The sequence below is a fragment of the Schistocerca gregaria genome, chromosome 2 (assembly GCF_023897955.1).
Source record: "Schistocerca gregaria isolate iqSchGreg1 chromosome 2, iqSchGreg1.2, whole genome shotgun sequence".
Lineage (NCBI taxonomy): Eukaryota > Metazoa > Arthropoda > Insecta > Orthoptera > Acrididae > Schistocerca > Schistocerca gregaria.
In genome coordinates, this window is record NC_064921.1 from 638,448,782 (window position 1) to 638,466,705 (window position 17,924).

The following is a 17,924-nucleotide window of genomic DNA, read 5'->3' on the forward strand; positions in this document are numbered from 1 at the left end:
ATATCAACGCCTGTCAGCAGCTGAAGGTATTTATACACAAATCTAATTTCGCAAATATAATTGGTGGGGCTGGTAGTGTTGAGGCATGGAGAACAATCAAGTCAGTGCGAGTGTCAACTAGTGAAAAGTTACAACAAAATAATATTAGTCGTGGTCAATGGACAACGTATTTCAACGATTTACTCCAGGAAAATCGGTCTGAATTTTCACATATGTGATGTGAGGATGCAGGAGGAGGAACTTTGGCGTTTAGATGTAAAAGTTCAACGGGCTGTAAGGAGACGTAAGATGATGAAGACACCAGAATATGGATCAATATATCCAGAGCTAGGTGAAGTTTGGTCCACTGAAATTGTTGGAAATGCTAAGGAGGCTGATGGAAAGAACATTAAATGGAAAGTTAGATCGGAATGGAAAACATGTTGCATAAGACCGATGCATAAGGAAGGGTCACTTAATGATCCAAATAATTAAAAGGGATTGGCAGTGATGCATTTTGTTGGAAGACTGTACTCGAAGGTACTGAAAAGTATGGTAGAGGAAGAAACAGTTCACAGGCAGCAAGAAGAACAAGGATGATTCCGAGCTGGAAGTTCGGTAATGGACGACATCTTCACAATGAAACTAACATGTGAAAAACGTACGAAGGGTAGACTGGAGACACGCTGCATTGATTGACCTAGAGAAAGCATACGATAATGTACCCACCAACAATCTATGGGAGAAGTTGGAATATGCAGAGGTAAATCAAAGATTGCTATTGGCTGTTATGAAATTAGATGAAAATAACACAGCGAGACTGAGAGTTGTGAATAGCTGGACAGAAGTATTTGAGGTGAATAAGGGTCTGCGACAGGGACGTGGACTGTTACCGCCCCACTTTAAGCTATGTCTAGGGGGAATTCTGCAAGACTTGACATCGAAAAATCCAGGTTAAGGGGGGGAGGGAGGGGCGGGACGGGACAGCAATATACACTCCTGGAAATTGAAATAATACACTGTGAATTCATTGTCCCAGGAAGGGGAAACTTTATTGACACATTCCTGGGGTCAGATACATCACATTATCACACTGACAGAACAACAGGCACATAGACACAGGTAACAGAGCATGCACAATGTCGGCACTAGTACAGTGTATATCCACCTTCCGCAGCAATGCAGGCTGCTATTCTCCCATGGAGATGATCGTAGAGATGCTGGATGTAGTCCTGTGGCACGGCTTACCATGCCATTTCCACCTGGCGCCTCAGTTGGACCAGCGTTCGTGCTGGACGTGCAGACCGCGTGAGACGACGCTTCATCCAGTCCCAAACATGCTCAATGGGGGGCAGATCCGGAGATCTTGCTGGCCAGGGTAGTTGACTTACACTTTCTAGAGCACGTTGGGTGGCACGGGATACATGCGGACGTGCATTGTCCTGTTGGAACAGCAAGTTCCCTTGCCGGTCTTGGAATGGTAGAACGATGGGTTCGATGACGGTTTGGATGTACCGTGCACTATTCAGTGTCCCCTCGACGATCACCAGAGGTGTACGGCCAGTGTAGGAGATCGCTCCCCACACCATGATGCCGGGTGTTGGCCCTGTGTGCCTCGGTCGTATGCAGTCCTGATTGTGGCGCTCAACTGCATGGCGCCAAACACGCATACGACCATCATTGGCACCAAGGCAGAAGCGACTCTCATCGCTGAAGACGACACGTCTCCATTCGTCCCTCCATTCACGCCTGTCGCGACACCACTGGAGGCGGTCTGCACGATGTTGGGGCGTGAGCGGAAAACGGCCTAACGGTGTGCGGGACTGTAGCCCAGCTTCATGGAGACGGTTGCGAATGGTCCTCGCCGATACCCCAGGAGCAACAGTGTCCCTAATTTGCTGGGAAGTGGTGGTGCGGTCCCCTACGGCACTGCGTAGGATCCTACGGTCTTGGCGTGCATCCGTGCGTCGCTGCGGTCCGGTCCCAGGTCGACGGGCACGTGCACCTTCCGCCGACCACTAGCGACAACATCGATGTACTGTGGAGACCTCACGCCCCACGTGTTGAGCAATTCGGCGGTACGTCCACCCGGCCTCCCGCATGCCCACTATACACCCTCGCTCAAAGTCCGTCAACTGCACATACGGTTCACGTCCACGCTGTCGCGGCATGCTACCAGTGTTAAAGACTGCGATGGAGCTCCGTATGCCACGGCAAACTGGCTGATACTGACGGCGGCGGTGCACAAATGCTGCGCAGCTAGCGCCATTCGACGGCCAACACCGCGGTTCCTGGAGTGTCCGCTGTGCCGTGCGTGTGATCATTGCTTGTACAGCCCTCTCGCAGTGTCCGGAGCAAGTATGGTGGATCTGACACACGGTTGTCAATGTGTTCTTTTTTCCATTTCCAGGAGTGTATTTAACTTGTATTTTGCAGGTGACCAGGTTGTACTGCCAAAAGATAATGATCTGAGCTATATGACGAAGCTTAAAGGGGAATACAATAACGCTGGCCTGAAGAAAAACATGAAGTGTGAGTACTTGGCTGTCGGAAAGGAAAAGTAAATAATTTAGATGTGGCTAGTGAAGCAATTGTAGGTGTGGAAAAGGTTAAATATCTTAGGGTATTATTTAATAAAAAGCACCGTAGGTAAAACAGAGTTACAGAAAATGTGTGTGACTCATGAAGTTTGTTATGCATAGCTAAATATAATAGAAATGCAGCGCCCAAGTAAGCTATGTAATGAAGACCTATCAGAGCAGAAAACTCAAGCCTGCATCGTGTAGGCTGTCTTACTGGTAAACGTTTAGAATAATATAACATCCTAACGTACGGAGAGATCCTTCGCAACTGTTCATCTGGTCGGTAGCAGGCTTCCTTGGAACTGAGCGAAATTTTATGCACCTTTAGAGCGTACGATACCATTTGCGTATGTCGGTGGCGAGCGAGAAAAAAAAAAGTTACATATAGACTTCGTCTGTACGTGCAGGGATGTCATCGCACACACTACCATGACCAAAGTGATCACTGCCATGACTTTTATAGACTGTATGATCTTTTCCAGGATCTGGATTCAGCATCAAGGATGGAAAAAAAAGTGGAACTTGGATTTGTTTCATGACGCAGAGATGGACTTTATGCTACTGTACTGATTCATTGAACTAAGACTACAGTCTAGTGAAATGTCTTGGGTATTAATAAACTGCTTCAGCTGTATTTAGTCCTCTATTTTTAGATCACAACCGGTTTAATGGTACCAGAATCCATATCTTCAGGTGAACATATAACAAACATTAGAGCTGGAAAAGCTTCGAACTTTGCACCAAAATTCGTTGTCCGTGGGTACCAAGTTCCGAGCGTTTTCATCTCTGTTTTAGTTGTATGTTCATCTGAAGATGTGGCTTATTGTGCCACGAAACTGGCAGTGATTTAAAAATAAGACTACAGCTGAAGCGGTTTATTAATACCCAATATTATTGCTTAGAGCAGTGGTTGCCCTAACTACGAGGCTGTCTGCTACAGAAATATAGCTAGTGCGTTCTGTTTTTACAGATCCCGACCTGAATGACGAAAGGCGTTAGTTAGCACCATCCTAACGGAGAGCTACATGTTCTATTTGATGGACTACCTTTCCATCTGGTAATATCCATGTTTCTAAATGAATGCGTTTATATTTAAATTTTGTGCTGTTTAACGTGAGACCATTTGGAACAGAATTTGAAAAAAAAAAGAGCTTGGAATAAAATTTTAAACTGTGTGTCCGTAGTGCTCAATGTGCTAAAAGAGCTCAATTACCATATATGTGATGAAGACGTTGAAGAATTCACAAGTGTCGACGATACATGCCCAGGGCACCAAATCATGCAGGATAGCAAAACTGCAAAGCTCGTTGCTGATGAAGCTGACTCTTCCAGCATCTCAACAACTAGTCGTCCAGAAAATGAAGATATACTAGCTACTGCTGAAGCATTTACCTGTTTAGATACTGCCTTGCGATGGTTTAGCGTTCTTTAGACGAAAGCGACCAGTATCAGATATCTTTCCTGAAGAATGTGCGTGACTTAGCTGCTCGTAAGAGGGCTGTCTTGCATAGACAGACCAAAATTTCGGACTTTTAAGCGTTAATTCTGTGCAATGTACTGCACGTGCAAAAATCCGCATGTACTAATTTTGTCGTTACTAGACTGTACTACACACATTCCTATTGTACTTGTCTTTGTAATAATGAAAGAAATTCTTGTTATTATAAATACATGTAGTCCTTATTGGTAAATTAAAGTATTTACTTCGATTTTCCGAACACCCATGTTCCCCAATTGCTTCTGATAATCGGTACGCTACTGTGCAGCGAACCTAAAAAGAAGGGACTGAATTATCGCTTACTTTAAATGAGAGGCGTCAGTGGTGATGTAGGGCAGGTGTTGCGATGCGGAGGAATTAAACCAGTATTCCAGAGCGTTTTCTAGATCACAGGTATGCAGAGACTCGCGAAGGATTCTGTACATGTTCATGCTGCAGGCATTCATGAACGTCAATGTGAATGTGTCGAAGTCTACTTGGTAAAACCGGAGATCAATTAGCACTCGCGTGGTCGGAGTACGAAAGATGCCTGCCACTGGAGCAACGCAACAAATCAGCTACAGCTGAAACACGGTCGATCTAACAATTTTCAAAAAGCCATGGTGCTCGTTCGAAAGCATGGACGCGACAGCGGAAAATAAGCGAGGCTGTTGGAATAACTAAATATCCCAAAAGCATGGACGGAGAGAATGGGTACAAGATGCCGATGGCTGGGCTGCCAGCGACACCAATCCTACAGGCAATGTGCGTTCACTGGGAAGTTGCTGAACAAAACTCTGGTCAAGATGCGGTAGGTTCTTTCGTGCAGCACTAGGTTCATTTGACCAAACATGTCATGACAGTGCTATTTGCAAAATGTGTCTACTGCAGATGGCCAGAGCTGCTGATGCTTGAAACCGTGTTAGATTACATAGTATCTAACCAAAAATACCGTATTTTGTAGTCAAAATTTAATATGTCATACTTAAATTCTCTGACACATATAAGGTCTATCAAAATCGGGTCGTTTTTGGTGCAACCTAGTGAAAGGTAGAAACGCCCCGTCGGAGTGTAAACGTACTACCTTCTATATTATTAGAGTTCCATATTAAGCTACTTTTAAAGTTTTAAGGTACAAATCGAATGCTTTCAGGTATATTTGATGATCAGAAACAGTCTGAAAAGATTGTAAGGGTGTTCCACGGTATGTTTTTGTCAGAAAAACGTATGCAAAAAATTCGATACGTTGCGCCCTTTCAGACTTAATTAGCATTGAAAGCCATTCAGGCCGTCGCGTGCCCAAATTCAAGCGACCTGCCAGGTAGATTTAGTGTCGGATGTTGTCAGAGCGTAGATGACAGCACACGGGACTGCTCACTCGTTGGCTCGAGTTTGATCCTTACTGCCGTCCCATACCCAATTTTTGTATCGCTCGTTCGGTTCTGGGAAACCAGACGACACCGTATCTGGTTAACACAATGTTTTATTATGTCTTACAGACCAATATCGAATGCCCATTCTCAACTAAACATATACAAAACCTGAGAGAATAACCAAGATGATCGTAATTTCGTAAACCATCCTATAAAGCGTCCTATAAAGCATACCGGCAATCCAGATTACAGTGCACCAGATTCATGATGGAGTAGGCCTACATAATACTATGTATTTCATTGTGCTTTTTGGAATGCCAGTTTTACTGGAATATTCTCTCGTGATCCATTACTTCTTATGCCATCATATTTGATCTGATAACGTCGTACGTACAAGAAAATGAAAATGGATATTTCAAATTTAGGCGCTCAGAACCACTGTAGCATATATGCATGCTCCTGATATCTGTTGATCTTACTGTGAACCGGACTGATCAGTTCTGGACCTCTGCACTGTATATATGAACAATTATGAAAGGCCGTCTCACCGATTTCATTGATAATCACTTCCACAAGGGCTCAAAGCACAAATTTTCATTTCTGTAGGAACACTCACTGGCTACACTGACGCCCATTTCTTCTTAAAAGCTGGAAGTTCTTGTAGGACTGCCCCACCACGATTTCACATCCCATGGTTTCTGCATTACAGTGTGTAAAGTTGATGCTGAGGATTACAGAACCTTTAAGATTTTTACTGACCTCCCTACCACAGCAAAAGTTGATGTTCGTTGTAACGCTGTACATTTCAGAAATTTTGAAATGAAGTTTTCAACAGGTTACCGTAAACTATTGTTTAAAGTAAGATATTCTTCATTGGAGTCGTGGGTGGCCACCGCTTTCTTCGAGTCACAACCAGGAAGAGCACAGTTTCTTGTTGCTGCACAGTCTGTATATGCCTTGCAAAATCTAGTGCCCAAATATATAGATGAAAGGTAAATACCGAACTTGAAATACGAATTTAACCAAACTACTAGTTCAAACTGGAGACACAGACTTAACAAAACAACTAGACTTCATGCCTGAAGTGAAGACAGTTTTATCTGAACCTGAAGCCAGAGACTGTGCTTAATGAAAATTATGATAACGAGAGCCATGAAGTGTTGGTATAGTTTATAATTGTGTGTGATGCATTTAGTACCATCTGTTCTTTATGTTCTGATTGTAGTTTCTCATTAATTACAAATTACACAGCAGTCCAAAATACCCAATTACCACTTGCCTGTATCTCAAAATTTCATGGATGAACATTAATAATAATAATAATAATAATAATAATTAAAATTTCATAACTAAGTGGGCACATGATTTTTCATACGAAATATAGAATGTTGAGACTTTGTGAAATAAGTCAAACCTATGAAACTGGTGGTTTACCTGCAAATTAGATTTTCACAAACATCTGTTTTCCTCAAAACTAGGTATCTGTGTTTTAGGCCCTTATAGTTCTTTGTGCCTCAACTGAATAAACAGTTGAAGCTAGGCAATGGTGTGTAATGAAATAAAATATTTCAGATATATAGACCGCCTCAGAGAACAAGAGTAGGTCGTTTTAGTTGATCAATGAACTCATGCATGGGAAAAAAATAAGGTTTGTGGAAGCACAATCTATTTTTGGAAAAAGGAAGAAAAAAACTTCAAACTTTTGCAACACGATTAATAGTTGCTTTGCTAATAAAGTCGAAAATAAATCTGAGGATTAAAGTAAACCTCTATAATATTACTTCAATTTGACGCGGCGTGAATATGTTTAACATCACTTGACAACTGCTATCCACAGTCGTCTGATTTGTTTCCATTTCGTTGGAGAGATGCCTCATTATAGTACATTTAGCTCTACGGTCTTTACTCTTTAGAATCGTCAGAAGAAATTCCTCTGATAGGCCTGAGCGTCCATTCTCCATCGCTCGAACAGCATTTGGCCACTGAAAATCTAATGGATCTGGAAGAATCACGCAGAGCTGCTTGAGTAATCTCCAGGAGACACATGTCTACGTTTCGCGATTTCTATGTTTCCTTTTTCGCCTCGCGCGCACCCCTCTCGCCAAATGAAAACTTAACAGTTTGGCGACTGAGCTAGCAAGTGAATTTAAATACATTCACATAATCGCGGAAGACGAAAATATTATGGTGTGTATCCCTTTTTCGGCACGTTATCCGGAAAGATAGGACGAGTTATCCGCAAACGCTAAGTGAAGACAGTCTTCCGACTACCAGTTAAAACACAGTCTCTGCTTGGTAGTGTCGAAGACGACTTCTGTCAATGTGGCAAGACAAATATTCCAGACAGTTGAACATTCAAACACGTCGACAGTTGTGAAAAATTGGGTATCTAAATTACACGGAATAGATTACGACCATACTAAGGTTCCGGAACAGACACTTCTGAGCCTGTGTCATTACATAATATATATAATTCGGGTAAGGGAACCGCTGATCAATCAGTAGATGCATCCTTAATAAGTCCCCGGAACCTACAGTTAGTCTAAGAAGAGTAAGATAAATCACCATGAAGTGACTTCGGGGGCAGGTAGAGGAATAACAGAGGTACCGCCAGCACGCGTTCTTGGACACGGGAGGAGGAAATGAATGGCGATGGCGAAGGGAGGAAGGAGGGGGGAAGGAGGGGGTAGGAGAGGGGGACAGGAGGGGGTAGGAGAGGGGGACAGGAGGGGGTAGGAGAGGGGGGAAGGAGGGGGTAGGAGAGGGGGGAAGGGGTAGGGGAGGAGGGAAGCAGGGGGTAGGGGAGGGGGAAAAACAGGGGGTAGGGGAGGAGGGAAGCCGGGGATAGGGGAGGAGGGAAGCCGGGGATAGGGGAGGAGGGAAGCCGGGGATAGGGGAGGAGGGAAGCCGGGGATAGGGGAGGGGGAAAAACAGGGGGTATGGGAGGGGGAAAAACAGGGCACAGGGGAGGGGGGAAGGATGGGGCAGGGGAGTGGGGAAGGAGGGGGCAGGGGAGTGGGGAAGGAGGGGGCAGGGGAGTGGGGAAGGAGGGGGCAGGGGAGTGGGGAAGGAGGGGGCAGGGGAGTGGGGAAGGAGGGGGCAGGGGAGTGGGGAAGGAGGTGGCAGGGGAGTGTGGAAGGAGGGGGGTGCGGAGTGTGGAAGGAGGGGGGTGCGGAGTGGGGAAGGAGGGGGGTGCGGAGTGGGGAAGGAGGGGGGTGCGGAGTGGGGAAGGAGGGGGGTGCGGAGTGGGGAAGGAGGGGGGTGCGGAGTGGGGAAGGAGGGGGGTGCGGAGTGGGGAAGGAGGGGGGTGCGGAGTGGGGAAGGAGGGGGTTGCGGAGTGGGGAAGGAGGGGGTTGCGGAGTGGGGAAGGAGGGGGTTGCGGAGTGGGGAAGGAGGGGGTTGCGGAGTGGGGAAGGAGGGGGTTGCGGAGTGGGGAAGGAGGGGGTTGCGGAGTGGGGAAGGAGGGGGTTGCGGAGTGGGGAAGGAGGGGGCAGGGGAGTGGGGAAGGAGGGGGCAGGGGAGTGGGGAAGGAGGGGGCAGGGGAGTGGGGAAGGAGGGGGCAGGGGAGTGGGGAAGGAGGGGGCAGGGGAGTGGGGAAGGAGGGGGCAGGGGAGTGGGGAAGGAGGGGGCAGGGGAGTGGGGAAGGAGGGGGCAGGGGAGTGGGGAAGGAGGGGGCAGGGGAGTGGGGAAGGAGGGGGCAGGGGAGTGGGGAAGGAGGGGGCAGGGGAGTGGGGAAGGAGGGGGCAGGGGAGTGGGGAAGGAGGGGGCAGGGGAGTGGGGAAGGAGGGGGCAGGGGAGTGGGGAAGGAGGGGGCAGGGGAGTGGGGAAGGAGGGGGCAGGGGAGTGGGGAAGGAGGGGGCAGGGGAGTGGGGAAGGAGGGGGCAGGGGAGTGGGGAAGGAGGGGGCAGGGGAGTGGGGAAGGAGGGGGCAGGGGAGTGGGGAAGGAGGTGGCAGGGGAGTGGGGAAGGAGGTGGCAGGGGAGTGTGGAAGGAGGGGGGTGCGGAGTGTGGAAGGAGGGGGGTGCGGAGTGGGGAAGGAGGGGGGTGCGGAGTGGGGAAGGAGGGGGGTGCGGAGTGGGGAAGGAGGGGGGTGCGGAGTGGGGAAGGAGGGGGGTGCGGAGTGGGGAAGGAGGGGGGTGCGGAGTGGGGAAGGAGGGGGGTGCGGAGTGGGGAAGGAGGGGGGTGCGGAGTGGGGAAGGAGGGGGGTGCGGAGTGGGGAAGGAGGGGGGTGCGGAGTGGGGAAGGAGGGGGGTGCGGAGTGGGGAAGGAGGGGGGTGCGGAGTGGGGAAGGAGGGGGTTGCGGAGTGGGGAAGGAGGGGGTTGCGGAGTGGGGAAGGAGGGGGTTGCGGAGTGGGGAAGGAGGGGGTTGCGGAGTGGGGAAGGAGGGGGTTGCGGAGTGGGGAAGGAGGGGGCAGGGGAGTGGGGAAGGAGGGGGCAGGGGAGTGGGGAAGGAGGGGGCAGGGGAGTGGGGAAGGAGGGGGCAGGGGAGTGGGGAAGGAGGGGGCAGGGGAGTGGGGAAGGAGGGGGCAGGGGAGTGGGGAAGGAGGGGGCAGGGGAGTGGGGAAGGAGGGGGCAGGGGAGTGGGGAAGGAGGGGGCAGGGGAGTGGGGAAGGAGGGGGCAGGGGAGTGGGGAAGGAGGGGGGAGGGGAGTGGGGAAGGAGGGGGGAGGGGTGTGGGGAAGGAGGGGGGAGGGGAGTGGGGAAGGAGGGGGAGGGGAGTGGGGAAGGAGGGGGGAGGGGAGTGGGGAAGGAGGGGGGAGGGGAAGGAGGGGGGAGGGGAAGGAGGGGGGAGGGGAGGGGGGGCACCGGCTTCCACATGAAGAGGTGGCCCATGAAGACAATGCGGACGCCTCGCTCCCATTTTCAAGCGGTGGAAGCGGGACGCGCCCCTGCGAAGACGACAGTGGGTTCCGCAAAACGTTGCCTTTGCCGCGCTTAAATCCTCCATGGCGGAGGAGAGCGCGGTCCCACGGGCGGAACTGGGCGAGATGTGTCGCGAGGTGACACCTCAAGGTAGCCCTGCACCTCGCATGATACCTGAAGAGGTGCCGACCCCCTCTTACAGGGGGGGGGGGGGGGGTCCTCACCCGGATCGCAGACTCCCTACGAGATGGCAGCTACCCCCACCATGGAAATCTATACCCCCTTCACAGTAACAGATATCCCTCCTCTCCCACATAAATCGTATTCATTTAACTGGGGGCCAGTGGACTGCTCCCGTCTGACCATAATAGGGTGCGGACAGCCAGGGAAGAAGAAGAAGCCGTCAGACATCTGGAAGACAGTTTCTTTTGTTCCATATAACCCAGATGCCCATCCAGACCCAGAGATAGCAACAATTCGACCAGTCAGGAATAGAGGAGGAACAGCTCCCTACAGCTCAAAGTCATATGACTCGGGCCAAGGCTAAGGCCCTTCATTTTAGAGTCAGCGTCCAAGTGGTCAAATTCACGAGTGCTCCTGATGAATACAACGTGGTCGCTTGCCGATTTACTGTGCCCGTTGCACACGGACATCTGGCAGTTCATCCGTGAAATATTTCGGCGATATGTTATTTTCAGTTTTCCGATTTTATTTTATTAACAGATCAAGCATTAATGGTCTTGCAGACTGTTTGACTTATTTTTGTCCTTTTCATAAATAAATTTGTCTTTTATCAATCAACTAAAATGAACTTTTCTTTTCCGTTGACGCAGTCAGTTTATTTGAAACAAGTGTTTCATTCCACGCTATTGGCTAGTGTCCACTTTTCGCTGAATTTCAAGTACACATTTTCTCATACGTATGGCATTAACAAATCACGTATGATTCTCTAATAAAGAACCAAATATGAGAGAATACTCCTAGAAAACTGGCACACCGAAACCACACTTAATACCAGGTACTCCATAGTGAATGTGAGCATACAAGTATGTACTTTAAGCCGAATTATTATGTTTTGTTTGGTTAGCGAAACTCACATGCTATTTGAATATTCTCTGCTTCACGTTATTTGTTCATTTGTGTTGTTAAATCTTAAATATATGGAATGCTATTGAATGGTAAATTATACAATGACCAGCGTACCATGTTTCATCATTGTAACATTTTTCTTGGTTGAAATGTGGAATATATTTTGTGAATTGTTATAAACCATCACTTATCTTGGGTTCGTTAATACGCAGTAATAAAAGAACGAAGAAACCTTAGACAACAAATTCTAACAGTTATTTCGAGACTGTTTCTGCTCTCCATAACTGCCTGACAAAAATTGTTCAGATGTGTGAAGTCTTATGGGACTCCTAAGGTCATTAGTCCCTAACCTTACACACTACTTAACCTAAATTATCCTAAGGACAAACACACACACCCATGCCCAAGGGAGGACACGAATTTCCGCTGGGACCAGTCGCACAGTCCACGACTGCAGCGCCTTACACCGCTCGGCTAATCCCGCGCGGCTGCCTGACAAACAGCAATGGCGAAAATCTAATGAGGTAGCACAATTTCAGTCTGAAACTTTGTAGAACCACTTTTCTGAACTTTAATATCTAAGAACACGAATTAAGAGTGAGGCTGTTGACACTGTAATATGCCTGATTTAACAGCATGGTCATGTTGTAGTTGCCCCCTCCATCTGGCGCAGACATCGTTGCCACTCAGAAGAGAGCAATCAACAGTTCAAAGTCAGATACACATAGCAGATCTGTTTTCCATTATTTTACCTACTAATATAGCGCCCACTACTTTGCTCGCGTCGACTGATGGCCTGCAGAGACTTTTTTGTACTTATTTAATCGAATTTTTATGGTGTCCACACACTGCAGCTCATTCCATGATTTTCACGCTAAGACCATATAAGCAAGGTTTTTTCCCCGAATGTACTTCTGATCAAAAAGCGATCCTGGTAGCTGGAGTCCAAAGTTTGTTAATCATGCTTTTAGAGTTCTGGCGCAGAAATTTCCATAGCAACTTTCAGTCCCTAACAAATCTTTCTTTGTACCTAACCGAGAAGTAAAATACCGGTTATAAATTTAGCTTTACAATTTTTTAATGTAACGGAATATTTTATTAAGAATTTTCATCGCATAGTGCACTCCTTTAGAGGCTGAATTTCCAGAAACACGAACGCGTCTTTTTATTTCTAACTGAGAAGACAAATACCAATTGTCATAGGCGTAGCCCTTAAAATTCTCCAGTAGTTCTTTAGAAATTATTTTCGAAAAATCTTTCACGTATTTCACGCCCAATAGGGCAGAATTTTCAAAAATGCTAAAACATTTTTTATTTTCTGACTGCGAAACCAAATACTAGTTTTGGGTAGTTCTAGCTCCAAAATTCGCTTAATAGCGACATACTTTCAAAAAGTATTTCGTCTTCTATTTCACCTCCTTCGGAACAGAATTTAGGACAATTCTTTCTTAAATGGGCCTACAGTATAAAGTACACGCCCATCCAAACTACACGTTTCTGTCCTGAACTGTTCTGGCTGGTCGATGAGTCAGTGGATCAGTGTGACCCTATTTTACCCTCTAAGGTTCTGAATTTCCAAAAAAAATCAGTGAAACATTTTTCATCTCTAACCAATTTTTAAAGATTTGGCGTTAAAAATGCTGTCGCAGCGATATATTGTCATAAAACGTTTCACTCCCTTAGGGGTTGAATTTGCAAAAACAGTGATATAAGTGTTTTGCTTCTAACAGATACAAATTTTCATATATGTAGCGTACAAAATGCCTGTTCAATGAAATATTTCCACAAAAACTTTCATCCCCGTTTCCCCCAGAGGAGCTGAACTTCCAGAAACACTGAAAGATGATTTTATTTCTAGACGACAAGACCAATTTTAATTTTCTGAGATTTATCTTTAAAAAATGCTATCACAATAAAATATTTTCATAAAAAATCTCTTCTATTTCGATCCCTTAGGGGTTCACTTTCCAGAAACACTGAAACACGTATTTTTTTGTAACCGAAATGTCAAATATCAAAGTTCAAAGATGTAGCCTCAAAAATACTTTAATAGGTCTTAAATAACAGTATGTTTTCAAAAAAAGCTTTCCCCACTATCTCACCCCCCTCCCCCCAGGTTAAATATATAAAAAAATGCTGAATCAGTCAGGACACTGCCTTTTACAAGTAGAGAACATTTCACATCTTAGCAGTGTACCCATGTTGAGAGCATTTGAAGAAGTAACAGCAAAAAATAAAATGTCCATGCTCAAAGTACAAGACACAGAATAAATCACACTATGTTCATGGCACAAAAACCCTGCCCTTATAAAAATAGCTCTTTCCATCAAGGAATTTAAATATAAAACTTGTCAACATAAATAAAATTCGAAGTCTTTTCCTTGTTCGAGGGAGAATTTTAAAGGCGTATTGTTTCATAATTCTTTTTACGTTTTATTTCTTTTTACACATTAGATCAGATACATATGACATTCTTATCCATCATCTATCAGAGATCATTGGAAAAGCGGAAACTTCCACGTGAGTGGAAGGAGGCCCAGGACATAGCTATCTATAGAAAGGGTAGAAAATCGTATGCACATAATTACCGGCCAATTTCACTGACATCGATTTGCTGTAGAACCATGGAACATATTTTGTGTTCAGATATTCACCTTTTTACGATTTACATAACCGACCTGTTTGATGGTATTGACAGCGGCATTAGACTGTTTGCAGATGATGCTGTAGTCTACAGGAAAGTAGTATCACGCGAAAGTTGTGAAGAAATCAATGAGGATTTGCAGTAAATAAATGCATGGTGTAATGACAGGCAGTTATCTCTCAATATTAGTAAGTGTAACCTACTGCGTATAACAAGGCGAAAATCCCTATTAATGTAGGAGTACAAAATAAATGCCCAGTCTTTGGAAGCGGTAACATCCGTCAAGTATCTGGGTGTGACCATTCGAAATGATAAATGGGATGGATTACACAAGTAACCGGCAAGGCGAACTCTAGATTGCGGTTTATTGGTAGAATCCTGAAAGGATGCAGTCTTTCAACAAAGAAAATTGCTTAAAATACGTTAGTTCGTCCACCCTTAGATTGTTCGTCTGTATTACCAGTTGGGTCTCATTCAAGAGATTTAGAAGGTCCAAAGAAGAGCGGCAAGATTCGTGTCTGGTACATTTAGCCATTGAGAGAGCGTTACGAATCTCATAGAAAGTTTGAACAGGGATACACTTGCAGATAGACGACGCGCTAAACGGGAGGGCTGCTCACTAAATTCAGAAATCCGATCTTCACAGAGGATGTAGAGCATATATTATTACCACTATGTACCTGTCACCTATCACGCCATCTGTCATATTACATACACTACATACTTCAGGTTGTGCATAACTTCTTGGAAAGAGATTTGGTGTACTAAAAGAGAAACAATAGAGCCAACACTGTTCCGTTCTGCTAGAACAACGTACGTGTTCTAGGTGTTTGCTGGAGCTATTTTATGACTATTGTATATGTGCAAGTGTAGTATTCTTGATGTGCGAGATAAAAGTGTAGCCTGAGTCGTAACTATAAACAGAAATATATTGAAGATAACGCATTTATAAACCGACGTCGCATTTCCGGTCTTCATGTGTATCATTTTACACAAAAAACGACGTATCTTTGATAGATATTTGAGGCATCAGTGTATCTAAACACGGCATTTTTTTAGTTCGCAAATTGTGGTAACAAAACCACTGAACACAGCATTTTAGTTTTGGGACGATGGAATTCAACATGGCATAAGAATCAATTTGGGGTTGACAACTAACGTCACAGGTGACCAAGCAACGAAATAGGCAGGACTTCCGTTCGGGCAGTGCGAAAAGCTAAGGGCTAGAAAAATGTTCATTGCTGCGTGAGCGCAGCTTTGGCCGCTGCAGGAAAAGAACCTATCATAAAACAAGCCACAAGAGGAATAGTAAACGTCAGCGCCGTGCTCCAGGAAAACTCTGCCTCTAGATGCAAGCTGCCGATTCACTGTTGCTGTCCGTCATCTGTTAGAGTAGCACGCGCAGTGCCCAATCGTGTAGCTTCCTCTCCAAAGTATCCTGACGTCGAACTGTCCAATCATATGCCGAATGTGACGTCGTATGTCACCTGACAAACGAAAGAAGATTGTATTGGGATGAGCATCCCATGGATCCAATTCAGTCAGCCCTGAAGAAGACCGCTGTGAAAAGGGTCGAAACGTGGGTTGTCTAGTTGTTTTAGTGTTTTAAATGACGCAGCCTAACGCAAAAACATTTTATTCAAAATGATGGAATCGGTTTGTGTATAATTTTATTCTCCATTACCAGTTTGCTTGTCACATGCTAATGTTGTTGTTATGATCTTCAGTCTTGAGACTGGTTTGATGCAGCTCTCCATGCTACTCTATCTAATGCAAGCTTCTTCATCTCCCAGTACCTACTGCAACCTACATCATTCTGAATCTGCTTAGTGTAGTCATCTCTTGGTCTCCCTCTACGATTTTTACCCTCCACGCTGCCCTCCAATACTAAATTGGTGATCCCTTGATGCCTCAGAACATGTCCTACCAACTGATCCCTCCTTCTGGTCAAGTTGTGCCACAAACTTCTCTTCTCCCCAATCCTATTCAATACTTCCTTATTAGTTATGTGATCTACCCATCTAATCTTCAGCATTCTTCTGTAGCACCACATTTCGAAATCTTCTATTCTCTTCTTGTCCAAACTATTTATCGTCCATGTTTCACTCCCATACATGGCTACACTCCTTACAAATACTTTCAGAAATGACTTCCTGACACTTAAATCTATACTCGATGTTAACAAATTTCTCTTCTTCAGAAACGCTTTCCTTGCCATTGCCAGTCTACATTTTATATCCTCTCTACTTCGACCATCATCAGTTATTTTGCTCCCCAAATAGCAAAACTCTTTTACTACTTTAAGTGTCTCATTTCCTAATCTAATTCCCTCAACATCACCTGACTTAATTCGACTACATTCCATTATCCTCGTTTTGCTTTTGTTGATGTTCATCTTATATCCTCCTTTCAAGACACTATCCATTCCGTTGAACTGCTCGTCCAAGTCCTTTGCTGTCTCTGACAGAATTACGATGTCATCGGCGAACCTCAAAGTTTTTATTTCTTCTCCATGGATTTTAATACCTACTCCGAATTTTTCTTTTGTTTGCTTCACTGCTTGCTCAATATACAGATTGAATAACATCGGGGAGAGACTACAACACTGTCTCACTCCCTTCCCAACCACTATCATCAGATAATTATTGTCCTGGTGGCAACACATCAGCTGATCTATCTGAATATATGTTCACTGTGTCCCCGGCGGGAGATGTCTGCGTCTGATTAGAAGGGAACCTACAAGATAGGGGGGATTATGAAGTAAGAACATCAGGCTTTTCAAGAAAAACAAACTTCATAAAGGAAAGACACGACAAAACCATAGGAAGCAGAAACATAACGAATGCAGGAGTAGTGGGGTGGGGGGTGGGGGGGGGGGGAGTGAGTGGAGGGAAATTTAGAGTAAGGGGTAAGAGACAGTTGAAATCTCCCAATCCTCAGCTCGGTAACGGAAAACAATGACGGCGCCGTACAAAACTATGTTGAGCCTAGTACTGACGGTAAGCAATAGTGTTGCCCAGACAACTTACCGTTCCCATGAGGGCAGCAAACGCCAGCAGGACGTACGCAGCGAGTGTCATGGCGGAAGGCGAGCGCGCGACTGGCGGAAGCAGAACAGCTGCAGCAGGGGCATGGAGCCCTGGCGGTCCCCTCTCTCTCTCGGCACGGCCCTGGGACCCAGTCTGCGAGGTTCCGTGGGTGGGGCGGCTGCTGTTCGGCCTCACACACACCTTACCTGTTTCACAATACTCTTATACGCTCACACACCAACTTCCTCGTGAGCCGGCGGGAGGACGATATAGGCTGGCGAGTAAAAACATTGTGACCACTGTCCACAGCGAGTCTGGATAACGCTTGGTGGCGCTGAAGTCATATGAAGTTGTGAGGGAAGTACATTAAGCGGAGAAGACACGAATGTTTCATCATTCTAGTGTCGACAGGGTTGCCTAACCGGGAAATCCACTGATATACGCGACTTTGACAAAGGACAGGTTGCCATCAAATGGTGGCTGGCAACGAGCGTATCGTAAATTGCGAACCTATTGCAGAAAGTGGTGATATGAGGCCCGCTCGCTCTGTGGAGCAGGATGACTGCTATATGTGGCAGATTTAACGACAGAAAATGCTGGTGCAGGCGAAAAATTTCGTAGAACACCGCTTAGCGCGCATTCTGAACATGGAGCTCTGCAACAGATGGCCGCTATTTTCTCCATATTGACCCAGCAACATCGTCAATTACGATTGGTGGGGGGCACAGATTCATCAAGATTGGACAATGGATCAATGGAAACATGTCGCTTGGTCGGATAAATCACATTTCTTGCTACACCAGATCGATGGTTGTATCGTATATGCTGTCATCCGGGCGTACGTGTTCACAAAATATGCTCCGTGCCACCAGTGGAGGCAGCATTACTCT

At 46.1% G+C, this 17,924-nt stretch overlaps 1 protein-coding gene across 1 annotated transcript in view; it reads right to left on the reverse strand.

The window, feature by feature from the left end:
* LOC126334679 (esterase FE4-like) overlaps positions 1-17,185 on the reverse strand; it is a 148,800-nt gene extending 131,615 nt beyond the window's left edge. Inside the window, exon 1 of the mRNA XM_049997155.1 lies at positions 17,035-17,185. Within this exon, the coding sequence (XP_049853112.1) occupies positions 17,035-17,085 (51 nt within the window). The 5' untranslated portion in view covers positions 17,086-17,185. The remainder of the gene's footprint in view (positions 1-17,034) is intronic.
* Positions 17,186-17,924: the final 739 nt, after the last annotated feature.